The 24814-nt window shown below is 45.1% G+C and overlaps 1 protein-coding gene across 1 annotated transcript in view; it reads left to right on the top strand.

The window, feature by feature from the left end:
* chd6 (chromodomain helicase DNA binding protein 6) overlaps nucleotides 1-24814 on the top strand; it is a 131879-nt gene that overhangs the window by 37134 nt on the left and 69931 nt on the right. Inside the window, exons 4-15 of the mRNA XM_083660606.1 lie at nucleotides 463-628; nucleotides 2682-2832; nucleotides 4033-4182; nucleotides 6113-6178; nucleotides 6468-6529; nucleotides 7832-7949; nucleotides 10107-10193; nucleotides 17925-18062; nucleotides 19881-20002; nucleotides 21155-21398; nucleotides 22645-22821; nucleotides 24439-24582. Coding sequence (XP_083516732.1) covers nucleotides 463-628; nucleotides 2682-2832; nucleotides 4033-4182; nucleotides 6113-6178; nucleotides 6468-6529; nucleotides 7832-7949; nucleotides 10107-10193; nucleotides 17925-18062; nucleotides 19881-20002; nucleotides 21155-21398; nucleotides 22645-22821; nucleotides 24439-24582 — 1625 coding nt within the window. The remainder of the gene's footprint in view (nucleotides 1-462; nucleotides 629-2681; nucleotides 2833-4032; nucleotides 4183-6112; nucleotides 6179-6467; nucleotides 6530-7831; nucleotides 7950-10106; nucleotides 10194-17924; nucleotides 18063-19880; nucleotides 20003-21154; nucleotides 21399-22644; nucleotides 22822-24438; nucleotides 24583-24814) is intronic.

Here is a 24814-nt window from a genome sequence, read left to right as displayed (position 1 = left end):
GGGAGTTGATGGCAGAGTGGCCGTTTGCTTACCGTAATTACCATATGTAAGTGGTCACGCACAGAGGGGATTGTCGGGAAAGAGATGGCTGTTTGAGGAAGCTCCCATTTACCGTATTACCGTAACATTTCAACAAAACAACATAACACAACACCACCGTTGTTTATTTTTACAGTGCACACAGTGTCCGCGGTGTGGTGAAAAGAGGGCAAGAGAGGAAATTAAAACAGAAGTGGATTTATAGTTAGAAAGAGTGCTAAAAAAGAGAGATTTTATTTGTATTTTTTTTTTTTTTTCTGAAAAAATCCATAGATAAGACGCACCGTTATATAAGCCGCAGGGGCCAAAAAACGGGAAAAAAGCCGCGGCTTATAGTCCGGAATTTACGGTATATATTTATGTGGTCATGGCCTGATCTGACATCCCCATGTCTCATTTCCCCTCCTCCCTTTGTGTTCCCAGCTGCCCCAGCAGCAGCAGCAGCAGCACCCTCTGCGCCTCCCCCTGCCCCAGCACTCCACATCAAGGGCCATGTCCGAGCCCCCCAGAGCCACGGCAAAGCCCACAGCCTCACCAACAGCAAGACGCAAGCCCCCTCAGCGCCCAAACAGAGGGGCCGCAAACCCAGGTAAAACCAACCCGGACTGGTTTGGTACAGGGGCAGTGAGAGAAATGTATTAGGGATGGGGATTTATATGATTTTATTGATAGCGATGCCATTATCAATTCTGCTTATTGGTCCGATTCTTTGATTGCCTTATCGATCGATTTTCTAGGTGGAAAAAGTAGGCCTACTTCTTCATCGTCAACACTGCTGTTTCATGATCTCTTGAGTGTTCCAACATATTGCTGGTGTTTCCACCCACCAATGATGATTTTACAATGTCCACACGGCACACGCAACTCTGAGAAAAACATGGCAGCATTGCTGAAAGGAATTGATAAGCGGAGGCATATGCTTCTGAGTAATTGAACAATTTGGAACTGGTTATAAACAGCAGCCTTGTGCATCAGGAAAATGAAAGAGAGAAATGGAAGTAGTCAGGGAATATTGCAAAAAATCTGAGAACAAATTCCTTATCAAGAAATGTCTTCCCAAATGTCTTTATAAAGGTGTCTACTAAGACATATCAAAAAGTGTTTTTTCAACTCCCCTAGGAAAACTTGTGACAGCTGTTGAAAGTTGGGGTACCCAGTAGGGATGTTCATTTTGAAAAATTTCCATAATCGAAAATCGGGGGAAATTAACGATCAATTATCGATTATATTAATTATATATATATATATATATATATATATATATATATATATATATATATATAATCGATTATATTAATTATATATATATATATATATATATATATATATATATATATATATATATATATATATATATATATACAAAATGAATGCCTATGGCAGAAAATACGAAAGACAACGTGTTCTCCTCAATGAACTCTTTATTTCAATGTGTCTCCTCTCCAACACTCTGCTGTCCCCGGCGCATGCCGGTGTGAATTCCCCACGTTTAAAACAGTTTTGTTGGCACAAAGGCCCATGCCCAGCCAGAAAACTAGACTATATGAAGCTCCACCTCACGTTAGTCGGCTGTGCAATGGAGTGGGGCGAGGAGGAACGAATTCCACCCAAACCTAGTCCGCAAAAAAATAAAAAAAATAATAATATATACCGGTAATAACAAAATCGATAAAAATTCCACATGATCGATTCCATTCCTTAACGATCAATTATCGATTTTCGATAACTGATGAACATCCCTATAGTACCCAGAACCTAGTCTCAACGCCAGACCCATGAGAGTTCTTATGCTGATACACTACGTTACTGCATGCTGCAGATCTCTCTCTGGGTCTGGGACGCTTCGCCCGCAGCCGGCTGGTTATGGGAGGGAACCGTTCACTTGGCCAGTGATTGGCCAGTTGTGGATTCAGTCTTCCCCAATCAGTAACGATTTGCGATCAGACGACACGGGAGGCGCAGCCCATTTTTCAAACCGCTCTCTCATGGGTGCTATGACCTGTCACTCATTTAATTTCAACCCGCCTTCAAAAACCAGCACAGACTCCTTTGTGTAGTATGCAGAGCGCAGCGATTCAACCTAATATTTGAGTCTGGGGAGAGACTACGCAGAACCTTATACAGGAAAAAAGTTTAATTCTGCCTGAATCAGCTTGTGAGGGGTGCATTACAGGAAGCGGAATGGAGCCTCTGTATCTTTGTTGAATACTTTTTGTTATTTTTAAGAGAAAAAAAAACAAAAACAAATGGGGCTGATTGTCGGTTCTTTCCGTTATTTTTAAGAGGAGAAAAAAAAGAAACAAATTAAGAACAGAAATTGCTTTATTTTCTCATGTATAGATGCCCGACCAAGCCGGAGGTAACATGGGGGCGCAAACCTGCGACCCTCGTGTTGGTAGGCAGATAATCTACACTACTTGGACGCTTGTGAAACTCCTTTGCTGTCAGGTGAAAAGAAGCAACTGGCGACTGCACATGTTTTGGAGGAAGCATGTGCTAGTCTACAACTCTCCTCCGATCGGAGTGACTGGGACAGCAGGGGGGATTGGCCAAGTACAATTGGGTAGAAAATGGGGGGTGGGTGCGTGGCTGAATCAGAAGAAAAAAAAACTTGATGAAAAACATTTGTGCTCCTCTCCCAGAGATCCTGGCACGGCGCCGCTGGAGAAGAAGAAGAAGGGGAAGAGGAGAGGTCAGGAGCTGGTCCAGGATGGGGCAGAGAGTGAGGATGATGCCCCGCTGTCTGCCCTCAACCTGGGGGGAGAGGACAGCCAAGACCCCCTGGACAACACGGTGAGGACAAAACACAAGGCTGCACAAGAGAGTACCGCAGAAATGAGTTCGGAAGTAAGGGGAAAAGTGAATGGGATTTTAGTATGGGGATTTAACACTGCATTATGTAATAATAACTGCATATTATCATCATCATCATCAGAATTGAGCAAATGGGCTCTGTCTGCCTGTCTGTCTGCCTGTCTGTCTGCCTGTCTGCCTGTCTGCCTGTCTGTCCGTCCGTCTGCCTGTCTGTCTGCCTGTCTGTCTGTCTGTCTGTCTGTCTGTCTGCCTGTCTGTCTGCCTGTCTGTCTGTCTGCCTGTCTGTCTGCCTGTCTGTCTGCCTGTCTGTCTGTCTGCCTGCCTGTCTGTCTGTCTGCCTGTCTGTCTGCCTGCCTGTCTGTCTGTCTGTCTGTCTGTCTGCCTGCCTGCCTGCCTGTCTGTCTGCCGGTCTGTCTGTCTGTCTGTCTGCCTGCCTGTATGTCTGTCTGTCTGTCGGTCTGTCTGTCTGTCTGCCTGCCTGCCTGCCTGTCTGTCTGCCTGTCTGTCTGTCTGTCTGTCTGTCTGTCTGCCTGCCTGCCGGTCTGTCTGCCTGCCTGCCTGCCTGCCTGCCTGCCTGCCTGCCTGCCTGCCTGCCTGCCGGTCTGTCTGTCTGCCTGTCTGTCTGTCTGTCTGTGATTTTGGTCAGTATGATGGTTGTAAAGATAACGGAGTCTTTTCCCCCCCGCTAGACCAGAGTGAGTGTAAGAGCAGCCAGACTCTCTCCTGGTACAGCGCAGGAGAGAGTCTGGCAAGTTAGTCTAAATTGGTCTAAATTGGTCTAAATTAATTTTCATCCTTCTCTCCTTCCATTCTACCTCCCTTCCATCCCTCTTCAATTCTTCCTGTCTGAACTTTCCTTTCTCTCTCCTTTTCTCCATCCTCCTCTCCCCTCATCTCCTTTTCTCTCCTCTCCCCTCATCTCCTCTCATTTTCTCTCTTCTCCCCTCATCTCCTCTCCTCTCCTCTCCACTTCTCTCATATCCTCTGCTTTTATCTCCTCTCCTCACCTTTTCTCTCCTCCTCCTTCTCTCCTCTCGCCTCCTCTCCCCTTCTTTTCTCTCCTCTAATCTCCTCCTCTCCTTTTCTCTCCTCTCTTTGTTTTCTCTCCTCTCTCCTCTCCTCTCCTTTTCTCTCCTCTCTTCGTTTTCTCGCCTCTCTCCTCTTCTCTCCTCTCTTTAGAAGCGTCGTTCGGGTCGTCAGGTCAAGCGGAGGAAGTATAACGAGGATTTGGACTTTAAGGTGGTGGATGATGATGGAGAGACCATCGCAGTGCTGGGAGCCGGACGCATCTCCGCACTCAACGCTACCGCCCTCGCCTGGCAGGCCGAGGTCAGTCTGCCTCCAGCTCTTCTGCTGCTTTCTCTTCTTCCCTTTCTCTTCTTCCCTTTCTCCTCTTTCTTTTGTTGTTGTTTCTGTTGGTGTCATCTGCTGATTTCATCCTTTCCCTTCCCCATCCTAGGATTCCACTCTTTGTCTCTCTGTCTCTCTCTCTGTCTCTCTGTCTCTCTGTCTGTCTGTCTGTCTGTCTGTCCCTCTCTCTCTCTCTCTCTGCCTTTCTCTCTATTGAAATTTAGATTTTTTTGCTTTCCTATCCTGCAAAGAATAAAAGTTTTTCCCTGCCCCCCAATAGAAATGTAAATATATGGCACAAAATATTAGCTATTTGCACCTTCAATCCAAAAATATCAGTATTAAACTTGTATCAGTCTATTTTATTTTGTTATTATATTTGTGGCTCGTGCAGCTCAGGCGCTGTTCTCAGTATTGATTAAATGTCTTGTGTAGTCGCGTCTTTCCAGGACATACACACGGCCCATCTGCTGCTTACGGTGCTTATGGGATACAGCTATCTGGCCACTGGACTGCCAACTGGCTCGAGCTGCTGCTAATCTGTCTTTATGCTTGTTGGCATTAAAAATGTCTACATTCTTCACAGATGACTGACTGTTGACAGCCAAACATTATTCAACATGGCAAACAAACACCATCAAAGACCAACACAAATCTAAAATAAATGCTTGGATCTGATTCACCCAACTATAAAAAAAAAAAAAGTTTTGAATGGGAATCTGTCACTAGGGGCAGTGTAGCCTGCAGTCATTCTTCTATTTGGATGAGCAGCAACTTCATCCGGTGCTTTCTTTGGTGCAATGAATTATGGTTGTTGTAGTTCACAAACACCCCTTAACTTATTTATTTAGCCATTTGTTTGTGTATGGCTAAATAATGAAGATAACGGGAGCTACAGTGTGCAGACCTTCTTTCTTCTTTGTATACCGTTTGTTTTTGTTCCTCCACCTGCTTTATTTTGTTGTGATGTGCACGCCTGCTTCAATTAGTTCACAAACACCCACTCTCTCTCTCTGTGTATATAGATATACACACATATTTATATATATATATATACACACACACACACAGACATACACACACACACACACACACACATATATATACCGTATATATATATATATATGGTATATATTTTATATATTTTTTATATATAAAAAATAAACGTATACAACAATTACCGTAAGAGACGACCGTAAAAACTATAAAAGGCACTTGTACCAAAATGTCCACATCTGTGACTGATATCTCACAGCACTAAGACCAGCATGTTAGCCTGTACATATAACATACGGCGCTGTCTATACATGTCATCATCATCAGACATTTGATCTGTAATAAAGTGTCCCAGATATTTTTTTGTTTGATCAGAAACAGATAGAACATTCTCTGACAAATAGAACGCTGGGAAAGTGAGATCTTTGTCCCCTATCGAAAGAGCACCTCAAACAAACAACTTTGAGTCCAGGAAGTGCCCCTCCTCAAAAAAGATTTGAATGCAATTTCCGGGTTGGCTTCAAAGAAAGAGCCCAATATTTGCTCGCTGCTAAAATCCCATGGCCTTTTCCCCTTACAAACCAACATGGCGGCTTCACTCATTCCTGTGCTGCTCTGTAGGCAAATCTCCCAACATGTTGCCATGTTCCTTTCATGTTTTTATGTAATGTAGTTCTCTTCTGTGCAACGTGCTTTGTAAACTGACATTTTCAACAGCGTTTATAAAACAGAATTTATTTATTTATTCATTTATTATTTATCTATTTAGTTTAGTATTTATCCATTTATTTATTTGTTTATTTATTTATCTATTTCATTTTTTGGGGGGACAACAAGTCAATATTGTGTATTAGTCAATATTGTGTCCTGCTGGTTCCAGTTGTTCAGCTCTCTGTCTGTGGTTCTGCCACAGGAGCCGCCGGAGGATGAGGCCAACATCATTGAGAAAATACTATCTGTCAGAACAGCCAAGAAAGAGGTATACACACACACACACACACACACACACACACACACACACACACACACACACACACACACACAAACACACACACACAGTTGACCTTTTATGGATCATAAAAATGTCTATCTGTCTCTGCTCTTCATACAGTATGTCTCTCATTTGCTCTCCCTCTCTCTCCCTTGCTCTCCCTCCCTCTCTCCCTCCCTCTCTCTCTCTCTCCCCCCCTCTCTCTCTCCCTCCCTCTCTCTCCCTCCCTCTCTCTCTCCCTCCCTCCCTCTCTCTCTCTCCCTCCCTCCCCCTCCAGAGTTCACCCTCAGAGGACCAAGTGGAGGACACGGAGGAGTTTTATGTCAAATACAGAAACTTGTGAGTGTGTTGAAACATATTTACATGTTGGACATTAGGCTGACACACCTGTTGAAACAGGTGACACACCTGTTGAAACAGGTGACATGCCTGTTGAAACATATGTCACAGCTGCTGGTATTTCAACCCAACAGGAAGCCAAGGTCATTTTTCAGTTTTTTACAGATTACGAAATTGCAGATTGTAAGCTTTCAAATGATGTGTCACACATTGTAATCTATTTTTTTAAGGAAATATGCATATTTGAATGTTCACACTCCTAAAAGCAACATTTGGAGAAAATGGCCCTCACAGATTAGGGCTTTTTCACACCCCTTGCAGCCAGGTAAAGGGCTCATTATACTCGAGCTAGGCTCCGCGAGGCGAAGCTCCGCGAGGCGAAGCTCCGCGAGTCACGTGCGGACCTTGCGCTGGGGCAGATGCTTTTATACTCAGAAGTGAGCAGCCAAGTGATCAGCATGTATTGTACAATGGTAATATAGTGAGAACAGCCGGTGAAAAGTCGCAAGGAAACGCTATTATGTGCAGTACTGAGTGTGCTTTCACTCTCAAACGACCGTACATCAGCACATGAATGAATCACCAATCTTGTTTTTTACTGAATAGCCGTTTCAGTTCTCAGCCCTGATCCTACTCTGTGCTGCTTTTAATCTCTCTCAACACAACACATTTACTTTGTGAAATGACTAAAAACGAACAGTTGCAAATCAAAGTTTAGCCTACCACATGGGTCAAGAAATGTGGTGAAAACACAGCTCAGTGTTCAGGGCTCAGTGGCTCGAAAGCGGCCATGTTTGGAGAGAAGCCGTGCGGAGGTCGCGCTGTGAGAAAAATCTTCAGGTACAAGGTGGGCGGCATACGGAGGTCGCGCCCAACACATTGACGTCATTTGACGCTTGCGGCCCTCGCTCCTCCCCCACGCCCTTCGCGGCACAGCGAGTATAAAACAAGCTTAAGCCAGAGGTCTGGACAATACATAATTTACATTAACCACTCCTTAACCACTTCAGCTGTCAGTTTCTGTCAGTCTACTGAGTCTGACAGATGGGAGACTGTCTCCAGTGTAGACTCTACACAACCCAGTGGCAAAAAAAAACCCACTTCTCTCACTTCTCTTAAATGAGTCGTTCTCAAAGTGGTGTCGAGGGACCCCCAGGGGTTATACTTAAAGTGGTGTCGAGGGACCCCCAGGGGTTCTACTTAAAGGACGATACTTTACTTTCACTAGAACAGGCAACTGTGGATGAATGGGTGAAATGCGATGTTCTTCTTGTTGGTGTTTATTCTTGACTTGTTCTCTAGTTCCTACCTGCACTGCAAATGGGCGACTCTAGAAGAGCTAGAGAAAGATCCCCGAATCCACCAGAAGATCAAACGCTTCAGGACCAAACAGGCGCAGATGAGACACATTTTCACTGAGGTAACTCACTGGAGGGATATGTACAAAATGTAAAGCTATATGGTCGGTGAAAAGCAGGTAACTCACTGGAGGGATATGTACAAAATGTAAAGTTAGATGGTCGGTGAAAAGCAGGTAACTCACTGGAGGGATATGTACAAAATGTAAAGTTAGATGGTCGGTGAAAAGCTTCAATTAGAGGCGAGAGTTTACAGGTCAAAATGCAAGAGGGAGGAGCATCACCTTGCTGCCATCACGATGGCAGGTAACAACGTCCAAGACCAGTGCAGTCGTGCATTTTGACTGTTGCAAATAAAGTGTTCTGCAGTCATCTTTGTGACAGAGTTACAGCTAAGCTCATGGGTTTCAGTTGAGTGCGTTTGATTTCAGAAGACAACAGCCTAACGTATCTGGGAAGTCAATTGGATCAGCATATGACGTATGAAACTATGGCCCTCTCTGTTATTGGGAAAATTCACCCAAGAACAAAGTATTTGTCAAGAATATCTAAATTCCTGGACAAGAAGACCATGAGGACTTTAGCTACGTCTTTAATTCAATGTCACTATGACTACACCTGTATATCCTGGTACAGTGGGATAATGTCACTATGACTACCGGTACACCTGTATATCCTGGTACAGTGGGATAATGTCACTATGACTACACCTGTCTATCCTGGTACAGTGGGATAATGTCACTATGACTACACCTGTATATCCTGGTACAGTGGGATAACAAAAAGATCAAAAGACAGACTCCAAACAGCCCAAAACAAGCTAATGAAGGTCATCCTTGGCCTCGGGCCAAGAACGCACATTGGCCTATCCCATTTGAAAGAGTTTAATTTGCTACAGCAGTTAAAATCTATCATGGTCTATAGGATATTGCCTGGCCTTTGTCCTGGTTATTTTATTAAGTACATTCAGTCTGTTCAGGACGCTCATAGCCTGAACACGAGGGCTAGCGTAGCGGAAAGCAAAGTTGGGAGAAGTACATTCCCCTATACGGGGGGAGGAGTGGAACAAGATCCCTAATTAAATTAAGTCTGCGAATTCTCTGAATGGTTTTAAAAACCTAATGAAAAAATGATTGTTGAGTAAGCTAGAGTAATATGCTGAAATGATTTTGGAACCTATGTTGGTTAATATTTCCTTTTCTTTTTATTCTTGACTGTTCTGTTCTTATGGAGCTGGTACGCACTGTGCTTGATGTGTGGAGGTCTTTGGGGGGGGGTCTTCGGGCATATTTGACAGCTGAAATGTACATGATGTGACTGCTCACAAATCGGATTACTATTCTACTTGAAAGGAGAAGTGATTTGTGTACGTTTACCAGAAAAAAATCCTTCAGCTTTCAGTCACTGTCACGAGCCCGTGTGACAACGCGTCAAGCCCAGGGGAGACGGCTTCTTGCACCACTTTGAGGCACCAGGCTGGATGTGTTTTATGGAGCTTCCTCCATGAAGGGAGATTGTTGCAGAGAACGCTTGCTTGGTTCTGTGGGACAATACCCGTTTCTTCTGTGCAACTTTAGGAGTATAGTAGCACTTCATAAGGTGGCCAAGGGTAGGACTGCTGCAATACTGACGTTTTCCATACCGCACAACTCAGTGGAGCCAGTCAAACCGTTGCGGTAACAGCAAGAAGAAAAGAAAAAGGTTATAGAGTAGGGTAATTGTCCTTAAGGTTTTGGATGCAGTGCGGCCACTGGCAGATCAAACATCAAAGCACTTTCCCCCGATCAGAAAACTGACAATTGGTGAGTGGAAATTTCCCTCACATGACATGGAAAAAAATGGGCCACACAATTATAATGATCATGTAAAGGTCCAATCCGTAGGTTCCAACTATTCCTGACACCGGTGGCCATTAGGGGGACTGCAGGCAGCACGTGTGCATGCACCGTACTCGCACGCGCCCAGCAGCTGCCTGGCTAAACACAATGAATGACAGCAGAGGTGTTGGTTGCTTTGTAACATTATCTGATCAACTTGAAAACGGCAACCTGGACAATTGATCAAATCATAATAATAATTAAAATAATACATTTGGCTGAAGGTTAACAGACCGGCTGAACAACACAACACCCCTTCAGGACATAAAATGATTTCTGTGTGTGTGTGTGTCTCTGTCTCTGTCTCTCTTTCTCTCCCTCTCACCCCCTCTCTCTCTTTAGCCTGATGAGGACTTGTTTAACCCAGACTATGTAGAGGTGGACAGAGTCCTGGAGGTGGCTGTGACTACAGACACCGAGACCGGAGAGGTGGGTAACACATGCACGCACAGGCCCCACCCCCTTCTCTCTCTGTCTGTCTCTCTCTCTCTGTCTCTCTCTGTCTGTCTCTCTGTCTGTCTCTCTCTGTCTGTCTCTGTCTCGCTCTCTCTCTCTGTCTCTCTCTGTCTGTCTCTCTCTCTCTCTCTCTTCCAGGTTTTTAATTTCAGCCTTGATAGCCGGGGATTGGGGGGGAGGATGGGGGAGTGCGTGTGTCGTACGTCGCCACCGGCCGGAGATTTGCTTGGATTAGCTTTTCTATAATAACTTGTTTGTGTTTGTAGCATCTGTAACTTCATGCTCAGGTCCCCCAAAAATCTCTTCTTTCAGTTATTCTTAAATACTCTCCTAGAACATTTACATATATCCCATTTAGGATAAACTACCAGTCAAAAGGTTTGACACCATATTTTTCTTCCCTTTTTACCGAATAGTAAAGACATCAAAACTGCAAAATAACACAGAATGGAATCATGCTGTGACCAAAAGAGTCAAACAAATCTAAATCAAATCTTATATTTTAGGTTATTTAAGCTTGCCACCGTTTGCCCCGATGGAAAGTTAAATAAAGGCTTTTAGTGTCGGTACCATTACTGGCCTGGTTTCTTCCATGTGGCAAAACTGCTTCCCCTAAGCACGTTTCCTCTAACACTATCCATGCCCAGTGCCATTTGTTAACTAATTTCTTTCTTAACTAAAGCTGTATCGCCAGATTTCACAAGGGTTTCCATTTTGCGTCGTGGGGCAGACTAGAATGCTACCAACAGTACAAGACCCGCCCTACTCTGCCTCTGATTGGCTGTACACATTTGTTGGGTTGTGAGGGACAGTCGAGTTACACTCATACCATTGGTAGTTGAAATACTCCTTTGTGTCGCTGAAGATGATTGGTTAAACGAGAACCAAAAGAAAGTCCCATGTGCAGTGCAGTTTTTTTTCTTTCTCCCTGACGGCCATACACCAGTGTTTCAAAATAAAAGCTCTCAGACTCGTGTAATACTGACTTCATGACATTTCATATTATTTTGAAGCAGCGGGTCCAGGATTTAGCAGCGGTGGGCAGCCACTACTAAATGTATATAGCAGAAACCCTGCTGTCTCTCGCTCTCACGCACACATGCACACTCTCCCAGTAGCATGTCTGTTTTCAAAGTGATAATTAGCTCTTTAGTGTGGCGGTACACTCACACACTAAAGTGATAATTCGCTCTTTAGTGTGGCGGTACACTCAAACACTAGGTGTGTGCTCTTTAGTGTGGCGGTACACTCACACACTAGGGCCCAATCCCAAACCAGCCCCTATCCCCTAACCCTATCCACTACCCCTCCGTTTGCGCGTTCACGCGGAGGTCCGCCATATTAAGGGCTGTCCCAAACTGATTACCACTGAGTGGAGGCGGCTTGTCAAACCCTTAAACAGCGAGTCTGCACTGGTGCAGGCTCGCTGACGGTTGCTGCAGAAATGACGTCCGGAGGAAACATCATTCAAGTGTAAGTTAGTTCCGTCTACTTCTTCCAAGTATTTTAGATCAAATACACACCTTTATTTCCCTCACAGTGACTTTACATCTCCAACTAAATCATGGAATATGTCGAGTCCACAATTGAGAGGTATAGGGCCTAGGCTACTGTATTCAAGACAAAGTGGCTAGAGAGCTAAGCATAGACCTAATATAAACACAGTCAGGGGTCGTATACATCAAGAGCGATGCGAATATACGGCACTAAATTGCGCTGCGAGTTTTGACCCGCCTGTCAATCACAGCCACAGATGTGTTCCAACGCGTCGGAAGCGAATTTCTGAAAAATCGAAAAAATAAACACGCAATAACGCTCAGCGAAAAGGACTTAGCTTTATTTTGTAGCCCATGTGTGTCTTTTTCATATTTGTGGATGGTTATGAATTAAAAAATATATACATTTTGCGTGTAGTCTAAAACATGTCTCTGCATAGACAACATTATCCTGGACTAAATGAGAGCTAAGCATAGACATAACGTTAAAATCTTGTGCTCAGATAAATTACCTTTTATGCTAACGTGGAGGACTTCTCTAGTGTATATTTTTGTATACTGCTAATTATTCATTTTAATAATGTATTTACTGCTTGGTCTAAAATAGGTCTATACATTAGCCGGCTATATGAGAGCTAAATCATAGACGCCCCGTTGAAATCATGTCTATTGTGGAACAGCATGACAGCTGCGGCACAGGCAACGCGTCTGTCCGTCTCCATGGTGACGGCTCCTTCCTGTTTCCGGTAAGGTAGCGAGGGCGTCTCACTTGTTCGGCTTCTCTTTTATGCCCTCCCCTTAATCAGCAGTGCCCTCTACAGCTGCGAGTGGAACTCCATTTGGAGTGGCACTCGGTAGTGAAGTGGTAGTGAGTAGGGAGTGGTTTGGGATTGGGCCTAGGTGTGTGCTCTTTAGTGTGGCGGTACACTCAAACACTAGGTGTGTGCTCTTTAGTGTGGCGGTACACTCACACACTAGGTGTGTGCTCTTTAGTGTGGCGGTACACTCACACACTAGGTGTGTGCTCTTTAGTGTGGCGGTACACTCACACACTAGGTGTGTGCTCTTTAGTGTGGCAGTACACTCACACACTAGGTGTGTGCTCTTTAGTGTTGCAGTACACTCACACACTAGGTGTGTGCTCTTTAGTGTGGCGGTACACTCAAACACTAGGTGTGTGCTCTTTAGTGTGGCGGTACACTCACACACTAGGTGTGTGCTCTTTAGTGTGGCGGTACACTCACACACTAGGTGTGTGCTCTTTAGTGTGGCGGTACACTCACACACTAGGTGTGTGCTCTTTAGTGTGGCGGTACACTCACACACTAGGTGTGTGCTCTTTAGTGTGGCGGTACACTCACACACTAGGTTTGTGCTCTTTAGTGTGGCGGTACACTCACACACTAGGTGTGTGCTCTTTAGTGTGGCGGTACACTCACACACTAGGTGTGTGCTCTTTAGTGTGGCGGTACACTCAAACACTAGGTGTGTGCTCTTTAGTGTGGCGGTACACTCACACACTAGGTGTGTGCTCTTTAGTGTGGTGGTACACTCACACACTAGGTGTGTGCTCTTTAGTGTGGCGGTACACTCAAACACTAGGTGTGTGCTCTTTAGTGTGGCAGTACACTCACACACTAGGTGTGTGCTCTTTAGTGTGGCGGTACACTCACACACTAGGTGTGTGCTCTTTAGTGTGGCGGTACACTCAAACACTAGGTGTGTGCTCTTTAGTGTGGCGGTACACTCAAACACTAGGTGTGTGCTCTTTAGTGTGGCGGTACACTCACACACTAGGTTTGTGCTCTTTAGTGTGGCGGTACACTCACACACTAGGTGTGTGCTCTTTAGTGTGGCGGTACACTCACACACTAGGTGTGTGCTCTTTAGTGTGGCGGTACACTCACACACTAGGTGTGTGCTCTTTAGTGTGGCGGTACACTCAAACACTAGGTGTGTGCTCTTTAGTGTGGCGGTACACTCACACACTAGGTGTGTGCTCTTTAGTGTGGCGGTACACTCAAACACTAGGTGTGTGCTCTTTAGTGTGGCAGTACACTCACACACTAGGTGTGTGCTCTTTAGTGTGGCGGTACACTCACACACTAGGTTTGTGCTCTTTAGTGTGGCGGTACACTCACACACTAGGTGTGTGCTCTTTAGTGTGGCGGTACACTCACACACTAGGTGTGTGCTCTTTAGTGTGGTGGTACACTCAAACACTAGGTGTGTGCTCTTTAGTGTGGCGGTACACTCAAACACTAGGTGTGTGCTCTTTAGTGTGGCGGTACACTCAAACACTAGGTGTGTGCTCTTTAGTGTGGCAGTACACTCACACACTAGGTGTGTGCTCTTTAGTGTGGCGGTACACTCACACACTAGGTTTGTGCTCTTTAGTGTGGCGGTACACTCACACACTAGGTGTGTGCTCTTTAGTGTGGCGGTACACTCACACACTAGGTGTGTGCTCTTTAGTGTGGTGGTACACTCAAACACTAGGTGTGTGCTCTTTAGTGTGGCGGTACACTCAAACACTAGGTGTGTGCTCTTTAGTGTGGCGGTACACTCACACACTAGGTGTGTGCTCTTTAGTGTGGCGGTACACTCAAACACTAGGTGTGTGCTCTTTAGTGTGGCGGTACACTCAAACACTAGGTGTGTGCTCTTTAGTGTGGCAGTACACTCACACACTAGGTGTGTGCTCTTTAGTGTGGCGGTACACTCACACACTAGGTGTGTGCTCTTTAGTGTGGCGGTACACTCAAACACTAGGTGTGTGCTCTTTAGTGTGGCAGTACACTCACACACTAGGTGTGTGCTCTTTAGTGTGGCGGTACACTCACACACTAGGTTTGTGCTCTTTAGTGTGGCGGTACACTCACACACTAGGTGTGTGCTCTTTAGTGTGGCAGTACACTCACACACTAGGTGTGTGCTCTTTAGTGTGGCGGTACACTCACACACTAGGTTTGTGCTCTTTAGTGTGGCGGTACACTCACACACTAGGTGTGTGCTCTTTAGTGTGGCGGTACACTCACACACTAGGTGTGTGCTCTTTAGTGTGGCGGTACACTCACACACTAGGTGTGTGCTCTTTAGTGTGGCGGTACACTCAAACACTAGGTGTGTGCTCTTTAGTGTGGCGGTACACTCACACACTAGGTTTGTGCTCTTTAGTGTGGCGGTACACTCACACACTAGATTTTTTTTCAAGTCGACCTTTCTACCAATAAAGTGGAGTCGACGTCGACTAGACAAAACTCACTGAGCTGATGACAGCAGCGCGTGATGAGGGAAGAATGTCAACACAATCATATTATGATTGTGTTTATTAATCGCTTTGGGAAACTATCTGGGCAAGTGCTGTAATGAATATGATGGGAGGCTTAGGCCATGTTCACATTACAGGCAAATCCGATTTGCTGCTAAAGTCATTAATCATTATCTTGATTGGTTTCCCAAATCTGATTTGGGAGTGTGTCCACACTGCCACAAATCTGATTTGGGCAAGTGTTCAAGTCGGATCTGTGTGTCCAGATACAATGAGCCTATCTGCATGTTTCTGGCAGTGTTTGCATGTCTGCTCTCTGCTCTTCAAGTCCCCGGCCCCTGCAAAAGACACTCTCAGATCTGATTTGGGTGATCAGCGCGTCCACACTGAAGTCACATCAGTCAAAAGCAGATTGGAAACTACCTCCATATGTGGTTTGGGACAAGTGACACAAATCAGACTTGGAGTGTCCAGACTCATAAAACCAATCTGGATAGAATCATTAATATGTCAATAAAGTACCGTAAATTCCGGACTATAAGCCGCGGCTTTTTCCCCGTTTTTTGGCCCTGCGGCTTATATAACGGTGCGGCTTATCTATGGATTTTTTCAGAAAAAAAATAAAAATAAAAATAAAAATCTCTCTTCTTTAGCACTCTTTCTAACTATAAATCCACTTCTGTTTTAATTTCCTCTCTTGCCCTCTTTTCACCACACCGCGGACACTGTGTGCACTGTAAAAAAAAACAAAGGTGGTGTTGTGTTATGTTGTTTTGTTGAAATGTTAATACGGTAAATGGGAGCTTCCTCAAACAGCCATCTTTTTCCCGACAATCCCCTCTGTGCATGAACCCTTACATATGGTAATTACGGTAAGCAAACGGCCACTCGGTGACCTCCAAAATCGATGGATTTTACAGGTTACACAGCTTCATCTGCACATTTTATGTGCATTGCTTTGCTGCTTGTTTTTTCGATTATTTTTTTGTAAAGCACCTTGAATTGCCTTTGTGTATGAAAGGTGCTATATAAATAAAATTTGACTTGACTTGACTTGACATCATTTGGCGGAAATCAACCGGTTACTCCTACCGGTTCAAAGTTCATTACAGTAGCAGACCGGAATCACAACAAAGAGCAGCAGCAGCAGCAAAGGGTCGCGTACTAACTCTCACTCACCATGGAGAAGAAACGCAGAAATGCACACGATGCAGCTTTCAAGTTGAAGGCAGTCAATCTCGCATTAAAAGACGGAAATCGAGCAGCAGCACGTAACCTTGGCATCAACGAGTCAATGGTGAGACGTTGGAAGGGGCAGCAGGAGGAACTGTCTCAATGCAAAAAGACGAAAACATCCTTCAGAGGTAATAAAAGCAGATGGCCCGAACTTGAAGATTCCCTTGAAGATTGGGTGTTGATACAGAGAGCAGACGGCCGAGGTGTTTCCACCGTTCAGATCCGACTGAAGGCCAAAACAGTCGCCACCGAAATGAAAATTGAACATTTCAGAGGTGGCCCATCTTGGTGCTTCCGATTCATGAGACGAAAGGGACTGTCCGTCAGGGCGAGGACGACTGCAGTGTGCCAGCAACTCCCTCCCGACTACCAGGAGAAAATCACAAACTTCGGCGAATTCACACAAAGGAAGATCACGGAATATTATAGGAGTGTGAAAACATCCACAATCACCAACGGGTTCCGAAAGGCTGGACTGCTGCGGGATGAAGAGGATGACGCCGCCACAGCTGGCGCTGAGGGCCGTCAGAGGCTTCAGAGGCTGTTCGATGCCGACACCGACAGTGACGAAGAGGAGTTTGTTGGTTTTGAGAGTGACAATGAAGGAGAGAGGAGAGTGGTTGACGAAGCCACCCTGAACCTGTTCGTTTCCGACACTGAAGATGAGGACTTTGGTGGTTTCAGTACGCAGGAAGAAGAGGAAGACGAGGATTAGTGACTTGACTTCTCTGGTTACAGCCGTTTGCTGCACCTTCACCTAAAAGATGAAGACAAGGATTAATGACTTTTCTGGTAGGCTCACTACTGTTGACTGATTGTTTTATTATTGTTTTACAGTTATTTTGTTTACAGCCGTGACTGCACCTTATCCTGTGTGATATAGCCTATTGTTGTGTGATTTTGTCTGGGGATTAGTGACCTGACTTTTGTTTTGTTTTGTTGAAATGTTAATAAATGGGAGCTTCCCCAAACAGCCATCTCTTTCCCGACAATCCCCTCTGTGCACGAACCCTTACATATGGTAATTAAACATTAAAACACAATTAAAAAAAAAAAAAAAAAAAAAACATTAAAACACCCGCGGCTTATAGTCCGGTGCGGCTTATATATGTAACAAACTGGCAATTTTGCTGCTGCGGCTTATACTCCGGTGCGCCTTATAGTGCGGAATTTACGGTATACAAATCAGATTTGGCCTCCTAGTCTGAACATGGCCTTACTGTAATGTTACTGCTAGTACAGTAGTTTGATGCCGGGCTGCACACTCACAGAGTTGTACCATATTGTCCATATGTACTAGTAGCAACTCCCCCCTCCTTTGTTCATGCCGTCGCTCACTGCAACTCCTGTCCAACTGGAAGCTGGTGGCGAATCTCTGGATAGAAACCGTATATTTACTACTTACTAGCTTACTACTTTGATGACCAAATAAATCTAGAAAAGTAAATATAGCCTAGAAGAGCAGCTCTGGCTCTGGGGCAGGTAGCAAGTCTAAAGCCATGTGAGGACATTTCGACATCCTCCGGTAGGTGTCAACGCATGAAAGTTACGTTGGTGTGTCGACAAGTTCATGCAACCCCTATCACACACACGCACGCACGCACGCACGCACACACACACACACACACACACACACACACACACACACACACACACACACACACACACACACACAGACTGTTGTTCTCTGTGTGCTGGTAGGAGGTGACTCATTACCTGGTGAAGTGGTGCAGCCTGTCCTATGAAGAGGCCACCTGGGAGCTGCAGGAGGACCTGGACCCTGGGAAGATCAAGGAGTTCCAGGAGATCCAGAAACTACCGGCAGACCTCAGACACATAGTGAGTAGAACACAATAAAAACACATTGTGATTAGAACACAATAACACGTGACTAATGTAGTAACACTACTTTAAAACATTACTAATGTAATAAGACCACTGTAAGACATTAACACTAATATTAACAGGAACCTCTGTCAATAATACTGGCGTCAACTCATCCAAATGCATTGATCACATTGACACTAACACTCCAGATATGTGCTCTACACCTGTGTCCATCCCAGTTGGCTTCAGTGACCATAACTTCATAGCTGTCTCCAGGAGGACAAAGCCACCTAAGGCCAGTCCCAAAATTGTAATTACAAGATCATATAAGTAATTTAATGAAGAGGCTTTTCTTAATGAACTCAATCATATTCAATAGGCTGATGTGTGTGCTGTTGAAGATGCTGACATTTATTTCAATTTATTTATTGGTAATTTTATGAAAATTGTTAATAATCACGCCCAGTTAAAAAAAAATCACACTTAAAGCTAAAAGTGCGCCATAGCTAGACAAGAAGTTAATGTCTCAAAGAGACCAGGCCAAGAAGGTTGCTGTTCTCTCTGGTTCCCCTGATGACAGAAAGCACTACTGTGCGTTAAGAATGCCTTAGATCTCAGGAATGCCTTGACGGAATTTCATCAAATTTGTCTCAAACATCGACTTGGACTCAAGTATGAACTAATTACATTTTGGTGGTCAAACTTCAAGGTCACTATGACCTCATGAACGCCATTCCCAAGTTCATTAACGCAATATCTCAAGAACGGCTTGATAGAATTGCTTCTGATTTGGCTCAAACATCGACTTGGACGCAAGGATGAACTGATTCCATTTTGGTTATCAAAGGTCAAGCTCACTGTGACCTCTCGAATGCCATTTTCAAGCTTGTTAACGCGATATCTCAGGAATGTCTTGATGGAATTTCTTCTAATTTGCCTCAAATGTCCACTTGGACTCAAGGACATTTTGGTGGTCAAAGTTCAAGGTCACTGTGACCTCACACACCCAATTTTCAAGCTCTGTAACGCAACATCTCACAAGCGCCTTGACGGAATTTCTTCCAATTTGCCTCAAATGTCCACTTGGACTCAAGGACATTTTGGTGGTCAAAGTTCAAGGTCACTGTGACCTCACACCCAATTTTCAAGCTCTGTAACGCAACATCTCACGAGCGCCTTGGCGGAATTTCTTCCAATTTGCCTCAAATGGCGATTTGGACTGTAGAATGAACTAATGGCGGAGGCGTAAGTCCGCGTTGCGGTCGTTCTAGTTTAATCATATCTCTTGTCGTCTGCTTGTGATGTCTGTTTTGTAGATGACAAAAATGATCTAATTTTAAGTAAGAATTTGGGTCCTCTGGCTAACTAGATGGCTAGTGGACCATGCTTCTTTGTTTATCTGATTCTATATGCTTTGTACTATTTCTTCTTGCATTGTCTCTTCTTTATTCTTATGTGATATGTTTTTTGCACTCATTGCATTTTATCGTTTGTCTGTAATGTATGATGTTGTCTTGGACCCCAGGAAGACTAGTTGTCGTCTAGGCGTCGGCTAATGGGTATCTTTTTTAATAAACAAATAAACACTACTGTAACATAATACTAATGTAATAACAGTATTGTAACACATCATCAATGTAACAACACTACTGTAACACATTTCTAATGTAACAACACTACTGTAACACATTAACTGTCCAACAGGCTGAACACTGCAGGGTGCTGGGGGGCAGGAAACATATAAGTTGTTAGCTTGGTTTCTTATCATACTGTGTGTGTGTGTGTGTGTGTGTGTGTGTGTGTGTGTGTGTGTGTGTGTTCTCGCCCTAGGAGCGTCCTCTCCCAGATAAATGGCAGAAGTTGGATCGCACCAAAGATTACCTCAATGGAAACCAGCTCAGAGAATACCAGCTAGAGGGCATGAACTGGTTACTCTTCAACTGGTACAACAGGTATACATCTATACACACACAGACCAAGGCTATTGTTCTAACACACTGGATACTAGGCGTGTCACAGTACATATATTATTTGGGGACCCATTTTAGCATTTTTATGCCTCCGCCGGCGATAGCCAGGCCGGAGGCATAATGGATCCGGGTTGTCCGTCCGTCCGTCCGTAAGTACGATGTTTGTTAACGCGATATCTGAGGAACGCCTTGACGGAATTTCATCAAATTTGCCTCAAACATCGACTTAGACTCGAGGATGATCTGATTAGATTTGGGTGGTCAAAGGTCAAAGGCCAAGGTCACTGTGACCTCTCGAACGCCATTTTCAAGCTTGTTAGCGCAACATCTCACGAAGGCCTTGACGGAATTTCATCAAATTTGCCTCAAACATTGCCTTGGACTCAAGCATGAACTCATTAGATTTTCGTGGTCAAAGGTCAAGGTCACTGTGACCTCACGAATGCCATTCCCAAGTTCGTTAAAGCGATATCTCAAGAACGGCTTGATGGAATTTCTGCCAATTTGGCTCAAACGTCGACTTGGGCGCAAGGATGAACGGATTACATTTTGGTGATCAAAGGTCAAGGTCACTGTGACCTCTCCAACGCCATTTTCAAGCTTGTTAACACCATATCTCAGGAATGCCTTGACGGAATCTCATCAAATTTGCCTCAAACATTAACTTGGCCTCAAGGATGAACTGATTACATTTTGGTGGTCAAAGTTCAAGGTCACTGTGACCTCTCACACACCCAATTTCCAAGCTCTGTAACGCAACATCACAGGAGCGCCTTGACGGAATTTCTTCCAATTTGCCTCAAATGTTGATTTGGACTCAAGAATGAACTAATGGCGGAGGCATAAGTCCGTGTTGCGGTCGTTCTAGTTTTATTCTGCTTTGTGAAACATGACACCGACTTTATGAGAAGAACTGAGTAAATTGTGAAAAGTATCTTTGATAAGTTAATTTACATTCACACAATGACACATTTTTCCCCGGACAAGTAACTTTTGTTCCTGGACAAGTGCCTCAAAAAGTTAATATGGAGCTCTGATCATGTGATGATGACAGGACATTAAGCAGCTTAAGTGCCTCTTGTTAAGTTCCTGTGTGTCTGTGTCTCTCTCTCTCTCTGCCTCTCTCTCCCATAGAAAAAACTGTATTTTGGCAGATGAGATGGGTTTGGGAAAGACCATCCAGTCCATCACCTTCCTGTATGAGATGTTTGTGATGGGGATCCGCGGGCCCTTCCTCATCATCGCCCCTCTAAGCACCATCACCAACTGGGAGAGAGAGTTCAGAACCTGGACAGCCGTCAACGTCATTGTGTACCACGGCTCGCAGATCAGCCGCCAGATGATTCAACAATACGAGATGTTCTACAGAGACCCACAGGTGTGTGTGTGTGTGTGTGTGTGGCTGTGTTCCCATCTGCTAGTAGTTCCCCTTTGAAGTGGACTGCACAGGGTATTCAGCCTGTTAAGTAATATGGCTGTATACCCTGTGCAGTCCACTTCGCAGGGAAATACTAGCCGATCGGAACGCAGCCTGTGTGTGTGTGTGGGGGGGGGGGGGGGGGGATTTTTGAATTTGGATTTTTTAATCCAAAATAGGTCATTTGTGTGATTTGTTTAGATCAGTGGGTCTCAAACCTTTTTGGCTTCAGTACCCCTTTTCCCCTTATTTCTGAATCCAAGTAGCCATTTACCCGAGTACAACATTTAGCTCTGAAAACAGCATGTGATGCAATGAATGAATGATAACCCCACGTTTTGAAGAAGGCGCCCCCGGCAGGAGAGTTTGGCAGTCGAATTTCTCCCTCTCGTTCTTCATTCATAAAGCGAAGCCCATTACCATCCTGACCAACCACAGAGACACACCACACAGCCTGCAGAGTGAAGTGTGTAAACAGCAGAGACACACCACACAGCCTGCAGAGTGAAGTGTGTAAACAGCAGAGACACACCACACAGCCTGCAGAGTGGAGTCTGTAAACAGCAGAGACACACCACACAGCCTGCAGAGTGGAGTGTGTAAACAGCAGAGACACACCACACAGCCTGCAGAGTGGAGTGTGTAAACAGCAGAGACACACCACACAGCCTGCAGAGTGGAGTGTGTAAACAGCAGAGACACAGCCTGCAGAGTGGAGTGTGTAAACAGCAGAGACACAGCCTGTAGAGTGAAGTGTGTAAACAGCAGAGAGACACCACACAGCCTGCAGAGTGAAGTGTGTAAACAGCAGGGAAATACAGCAGCCAATGCACTTTAGACAAACAAGTTGTCACTTGTTGGCAAACAGCTGGAGTGATAGGATTTTAATGTGGACACTGGAGCCACATATTAATAAGTGTAACTAATCAGGTTAATGTGGTCAAGCACTATGCGATTGCAATCTGATCACCCAAAACACATTTTTAATGTCAGATGTAAAAGGGGGTCTTCAACTTTCTGCAGAAATCCTACATGGTGTGATCACTTATTTTGATCATGGCTGACAAAAAATTCAGCTATACAGCAATTTAAATCTCTCTCCCTCTCCTTCCACCTCCCCTCTGTCTTTCTCTCCCTCCCTCCCTCCCCCTCTCCCCCCCCCCCTCTCCCCCTCTCTCCCCCCCCCTCTCTCCCCCCCCCCCCACAGGGTAACTGTATCCCGGGTGTGTTGAAGTTTCACGGCATCATCACCACCTTTGAGATGATCATGGCGGACTGTCCGGAACTGAAGAAGCTTCACTGGCGCTGCGTCGTGATCGACGAAGCTCACCGGCTCAAGAACCGCAACTGCAAACTGCTGGAGGGACTCAAGCTCATGAACCTGGTGTGTGTGTGTGTGAGACATGGACAAGGATTAGTGCCATCGGGCACCTCCACGTCCGAGTATTCAAATGCTTTGTTTCTCTCTCTCTGCCTCCCTTTGTCTCTCTCTCTCTCACGGCGCAGTCGAGGGGAGGTCATGTATGGGTCATGCACAGTGTTGCTTTGTGAGATAACCTCTTAGTTTCTTGGCTGGGCGGTGCTCAAACACGGCAAAGTAACTCAAGGTTCAAGGTTTTTTTTTTCCCTCGCATGGGAGAAATTTTTCCTTGGAGTAAAAGACTAAACGCATACAGACATAGACAGTACATTAAAAACACTGTATACTGTATGGTGACACATGTATAGCAAGTTGAGGTAGTCACAGTCATTCTTCACAGTCATTTATACTCATGGCCTTTCAGGCATACCTCTCAGACCATATGCATCATACAATAGGATGTAGTGCAATCAGTCATAAACGATAGATACTAGTAAATCTCACATTACATTACAGGCAAGCAAACAAGCGATTGTTAGACTTGCTGTACATGTTAGCAAACAAGCTATTGTTAAAACTATACATGCAGTCATGCAATTGTAAGTCATTCAGTTCATTTGCCCTTGTGTTTTCGTTGTGGGAAACCATGGGCTTCCACTTGAGATCCATGTTGGTCATCTCCCGCATCGAGTTGGACAAGTTCTGCTCTGCTCGCTCCTCACGCTGCCTCCCAGGTTCTGCTCTGCTCGCTCCTCATGCTGCCTCCCAGTCCTGCTCTGCTCGCTCCTCATGCTGCCTCCGAGCTGCCCTCACTTCCTGATTGAGCTCTTTCTATGCTGCCTTCAGCGCTGCAGTGTTGCCTGATCTATAGGCTATCTTCTTTCGGTGGATGCAGTCCTTAATTCCTTTTGTGATATAGGGTTTGTTGTTTCGATACACTTTTCTGTCGTATTGTATGATTGAATCCACTCTCCTGGGGTTCGCCGGGCGACAAACAAATGTACCTTCAAACGAAAAACACACAGTTTACTCTGAGCCTCGCTGCGCCGCTAGGCTAATTAACCATTAGGCTAATATGGTTGAACCCACAGCCTGGAAGCTGGTGTAAGTGTTTTTCAGCGGTGGTTTTTCAGCGGCTCACTACGTTTGCTGAAATTAACCACAGCTGGGCTGTTGACCTTTGGCTAAGTTGGGTTATGATAGATGTTATAGATGATAGATGGCTACTCTGGTCCAGAGATTAATTTCTCCGTTTGCTAGGAAAAGAGAGGTGCTGGCCCTGTCGCTAAACTAGTGCTTGACGTAGTTGCTAAACTACTGTGAACAGTTAAGCTAGTGCAGCAACAGTGCAAATGTGCTTCCTTCTGGGTGAGAAGAATGCTGAAGATACATGTGCTTTACCTCTGCTCCCGTATATATATGGGCTCCGGCCCTACTTGTGGAGTGATACACTTTGTTCCTCCAACTTCGAAAGGAGGGTTCCGGTGCAGAAAGTAGTGCTTGAATGGAGAGGGAAGGCCTTCCCATCAGTGAGTTACCTCATGGGTATTATGAATATATAACCTCTTTTCTTTCCAAGCAGCCGGTTGAGGAGATGTTTTTCACAGGTTTACGCTAATGCTCTCCTCTGTGTTGTGACAGGAACACAAGGTGCTGCTGACAGGAACCCCTCTGCAGAACTCGGTGGAGGAGCTGTTCAGTTTGTTGAACTTCCTGGAGCCGCTGCAGTTTCCTTCAGAGAGCAGCTTCCTGGAAGAGTTCGGAGACCTCAAGACTGAGGAGCAGGTAGGCAGAATTCTGCATCTGTAGATAGACTGAGGAGCAGGTAGGCAGCATTCTGCTTCTACAGATAGACTGAGGAGCAGAGCTAGACAGCAGTCTGCTTCTGTAGATAGACTGAGGAGCAGGTAGACAGAAGTCTGCTTCTACAGATAGACAGCAGTCTACTTTTGTAGATAGACTGAGGAGCAGGTAGACAGCACTCTGCTTCTGTAGATAGACCGAGGAGCAAGTAGAC

This window comes from Poromitra crassiceps (assembly GCF_964638095.1).
Source record: "Poromitra crassiceps genome assembly, chromosome: 25".
In the NCBI taxonomy this organism is placed as follows: domain Eukaryota; kingdom Metazoa; phylum Chordata; class Actinopteri; order Beryciformes; family Melamphaidae; genus Poromitra; species Poromitra crassiceps.
Note: the sequence above shows the minus strand (reverse complement) of the source record. Positions and strands in the feature narration are given on the sequence as shown.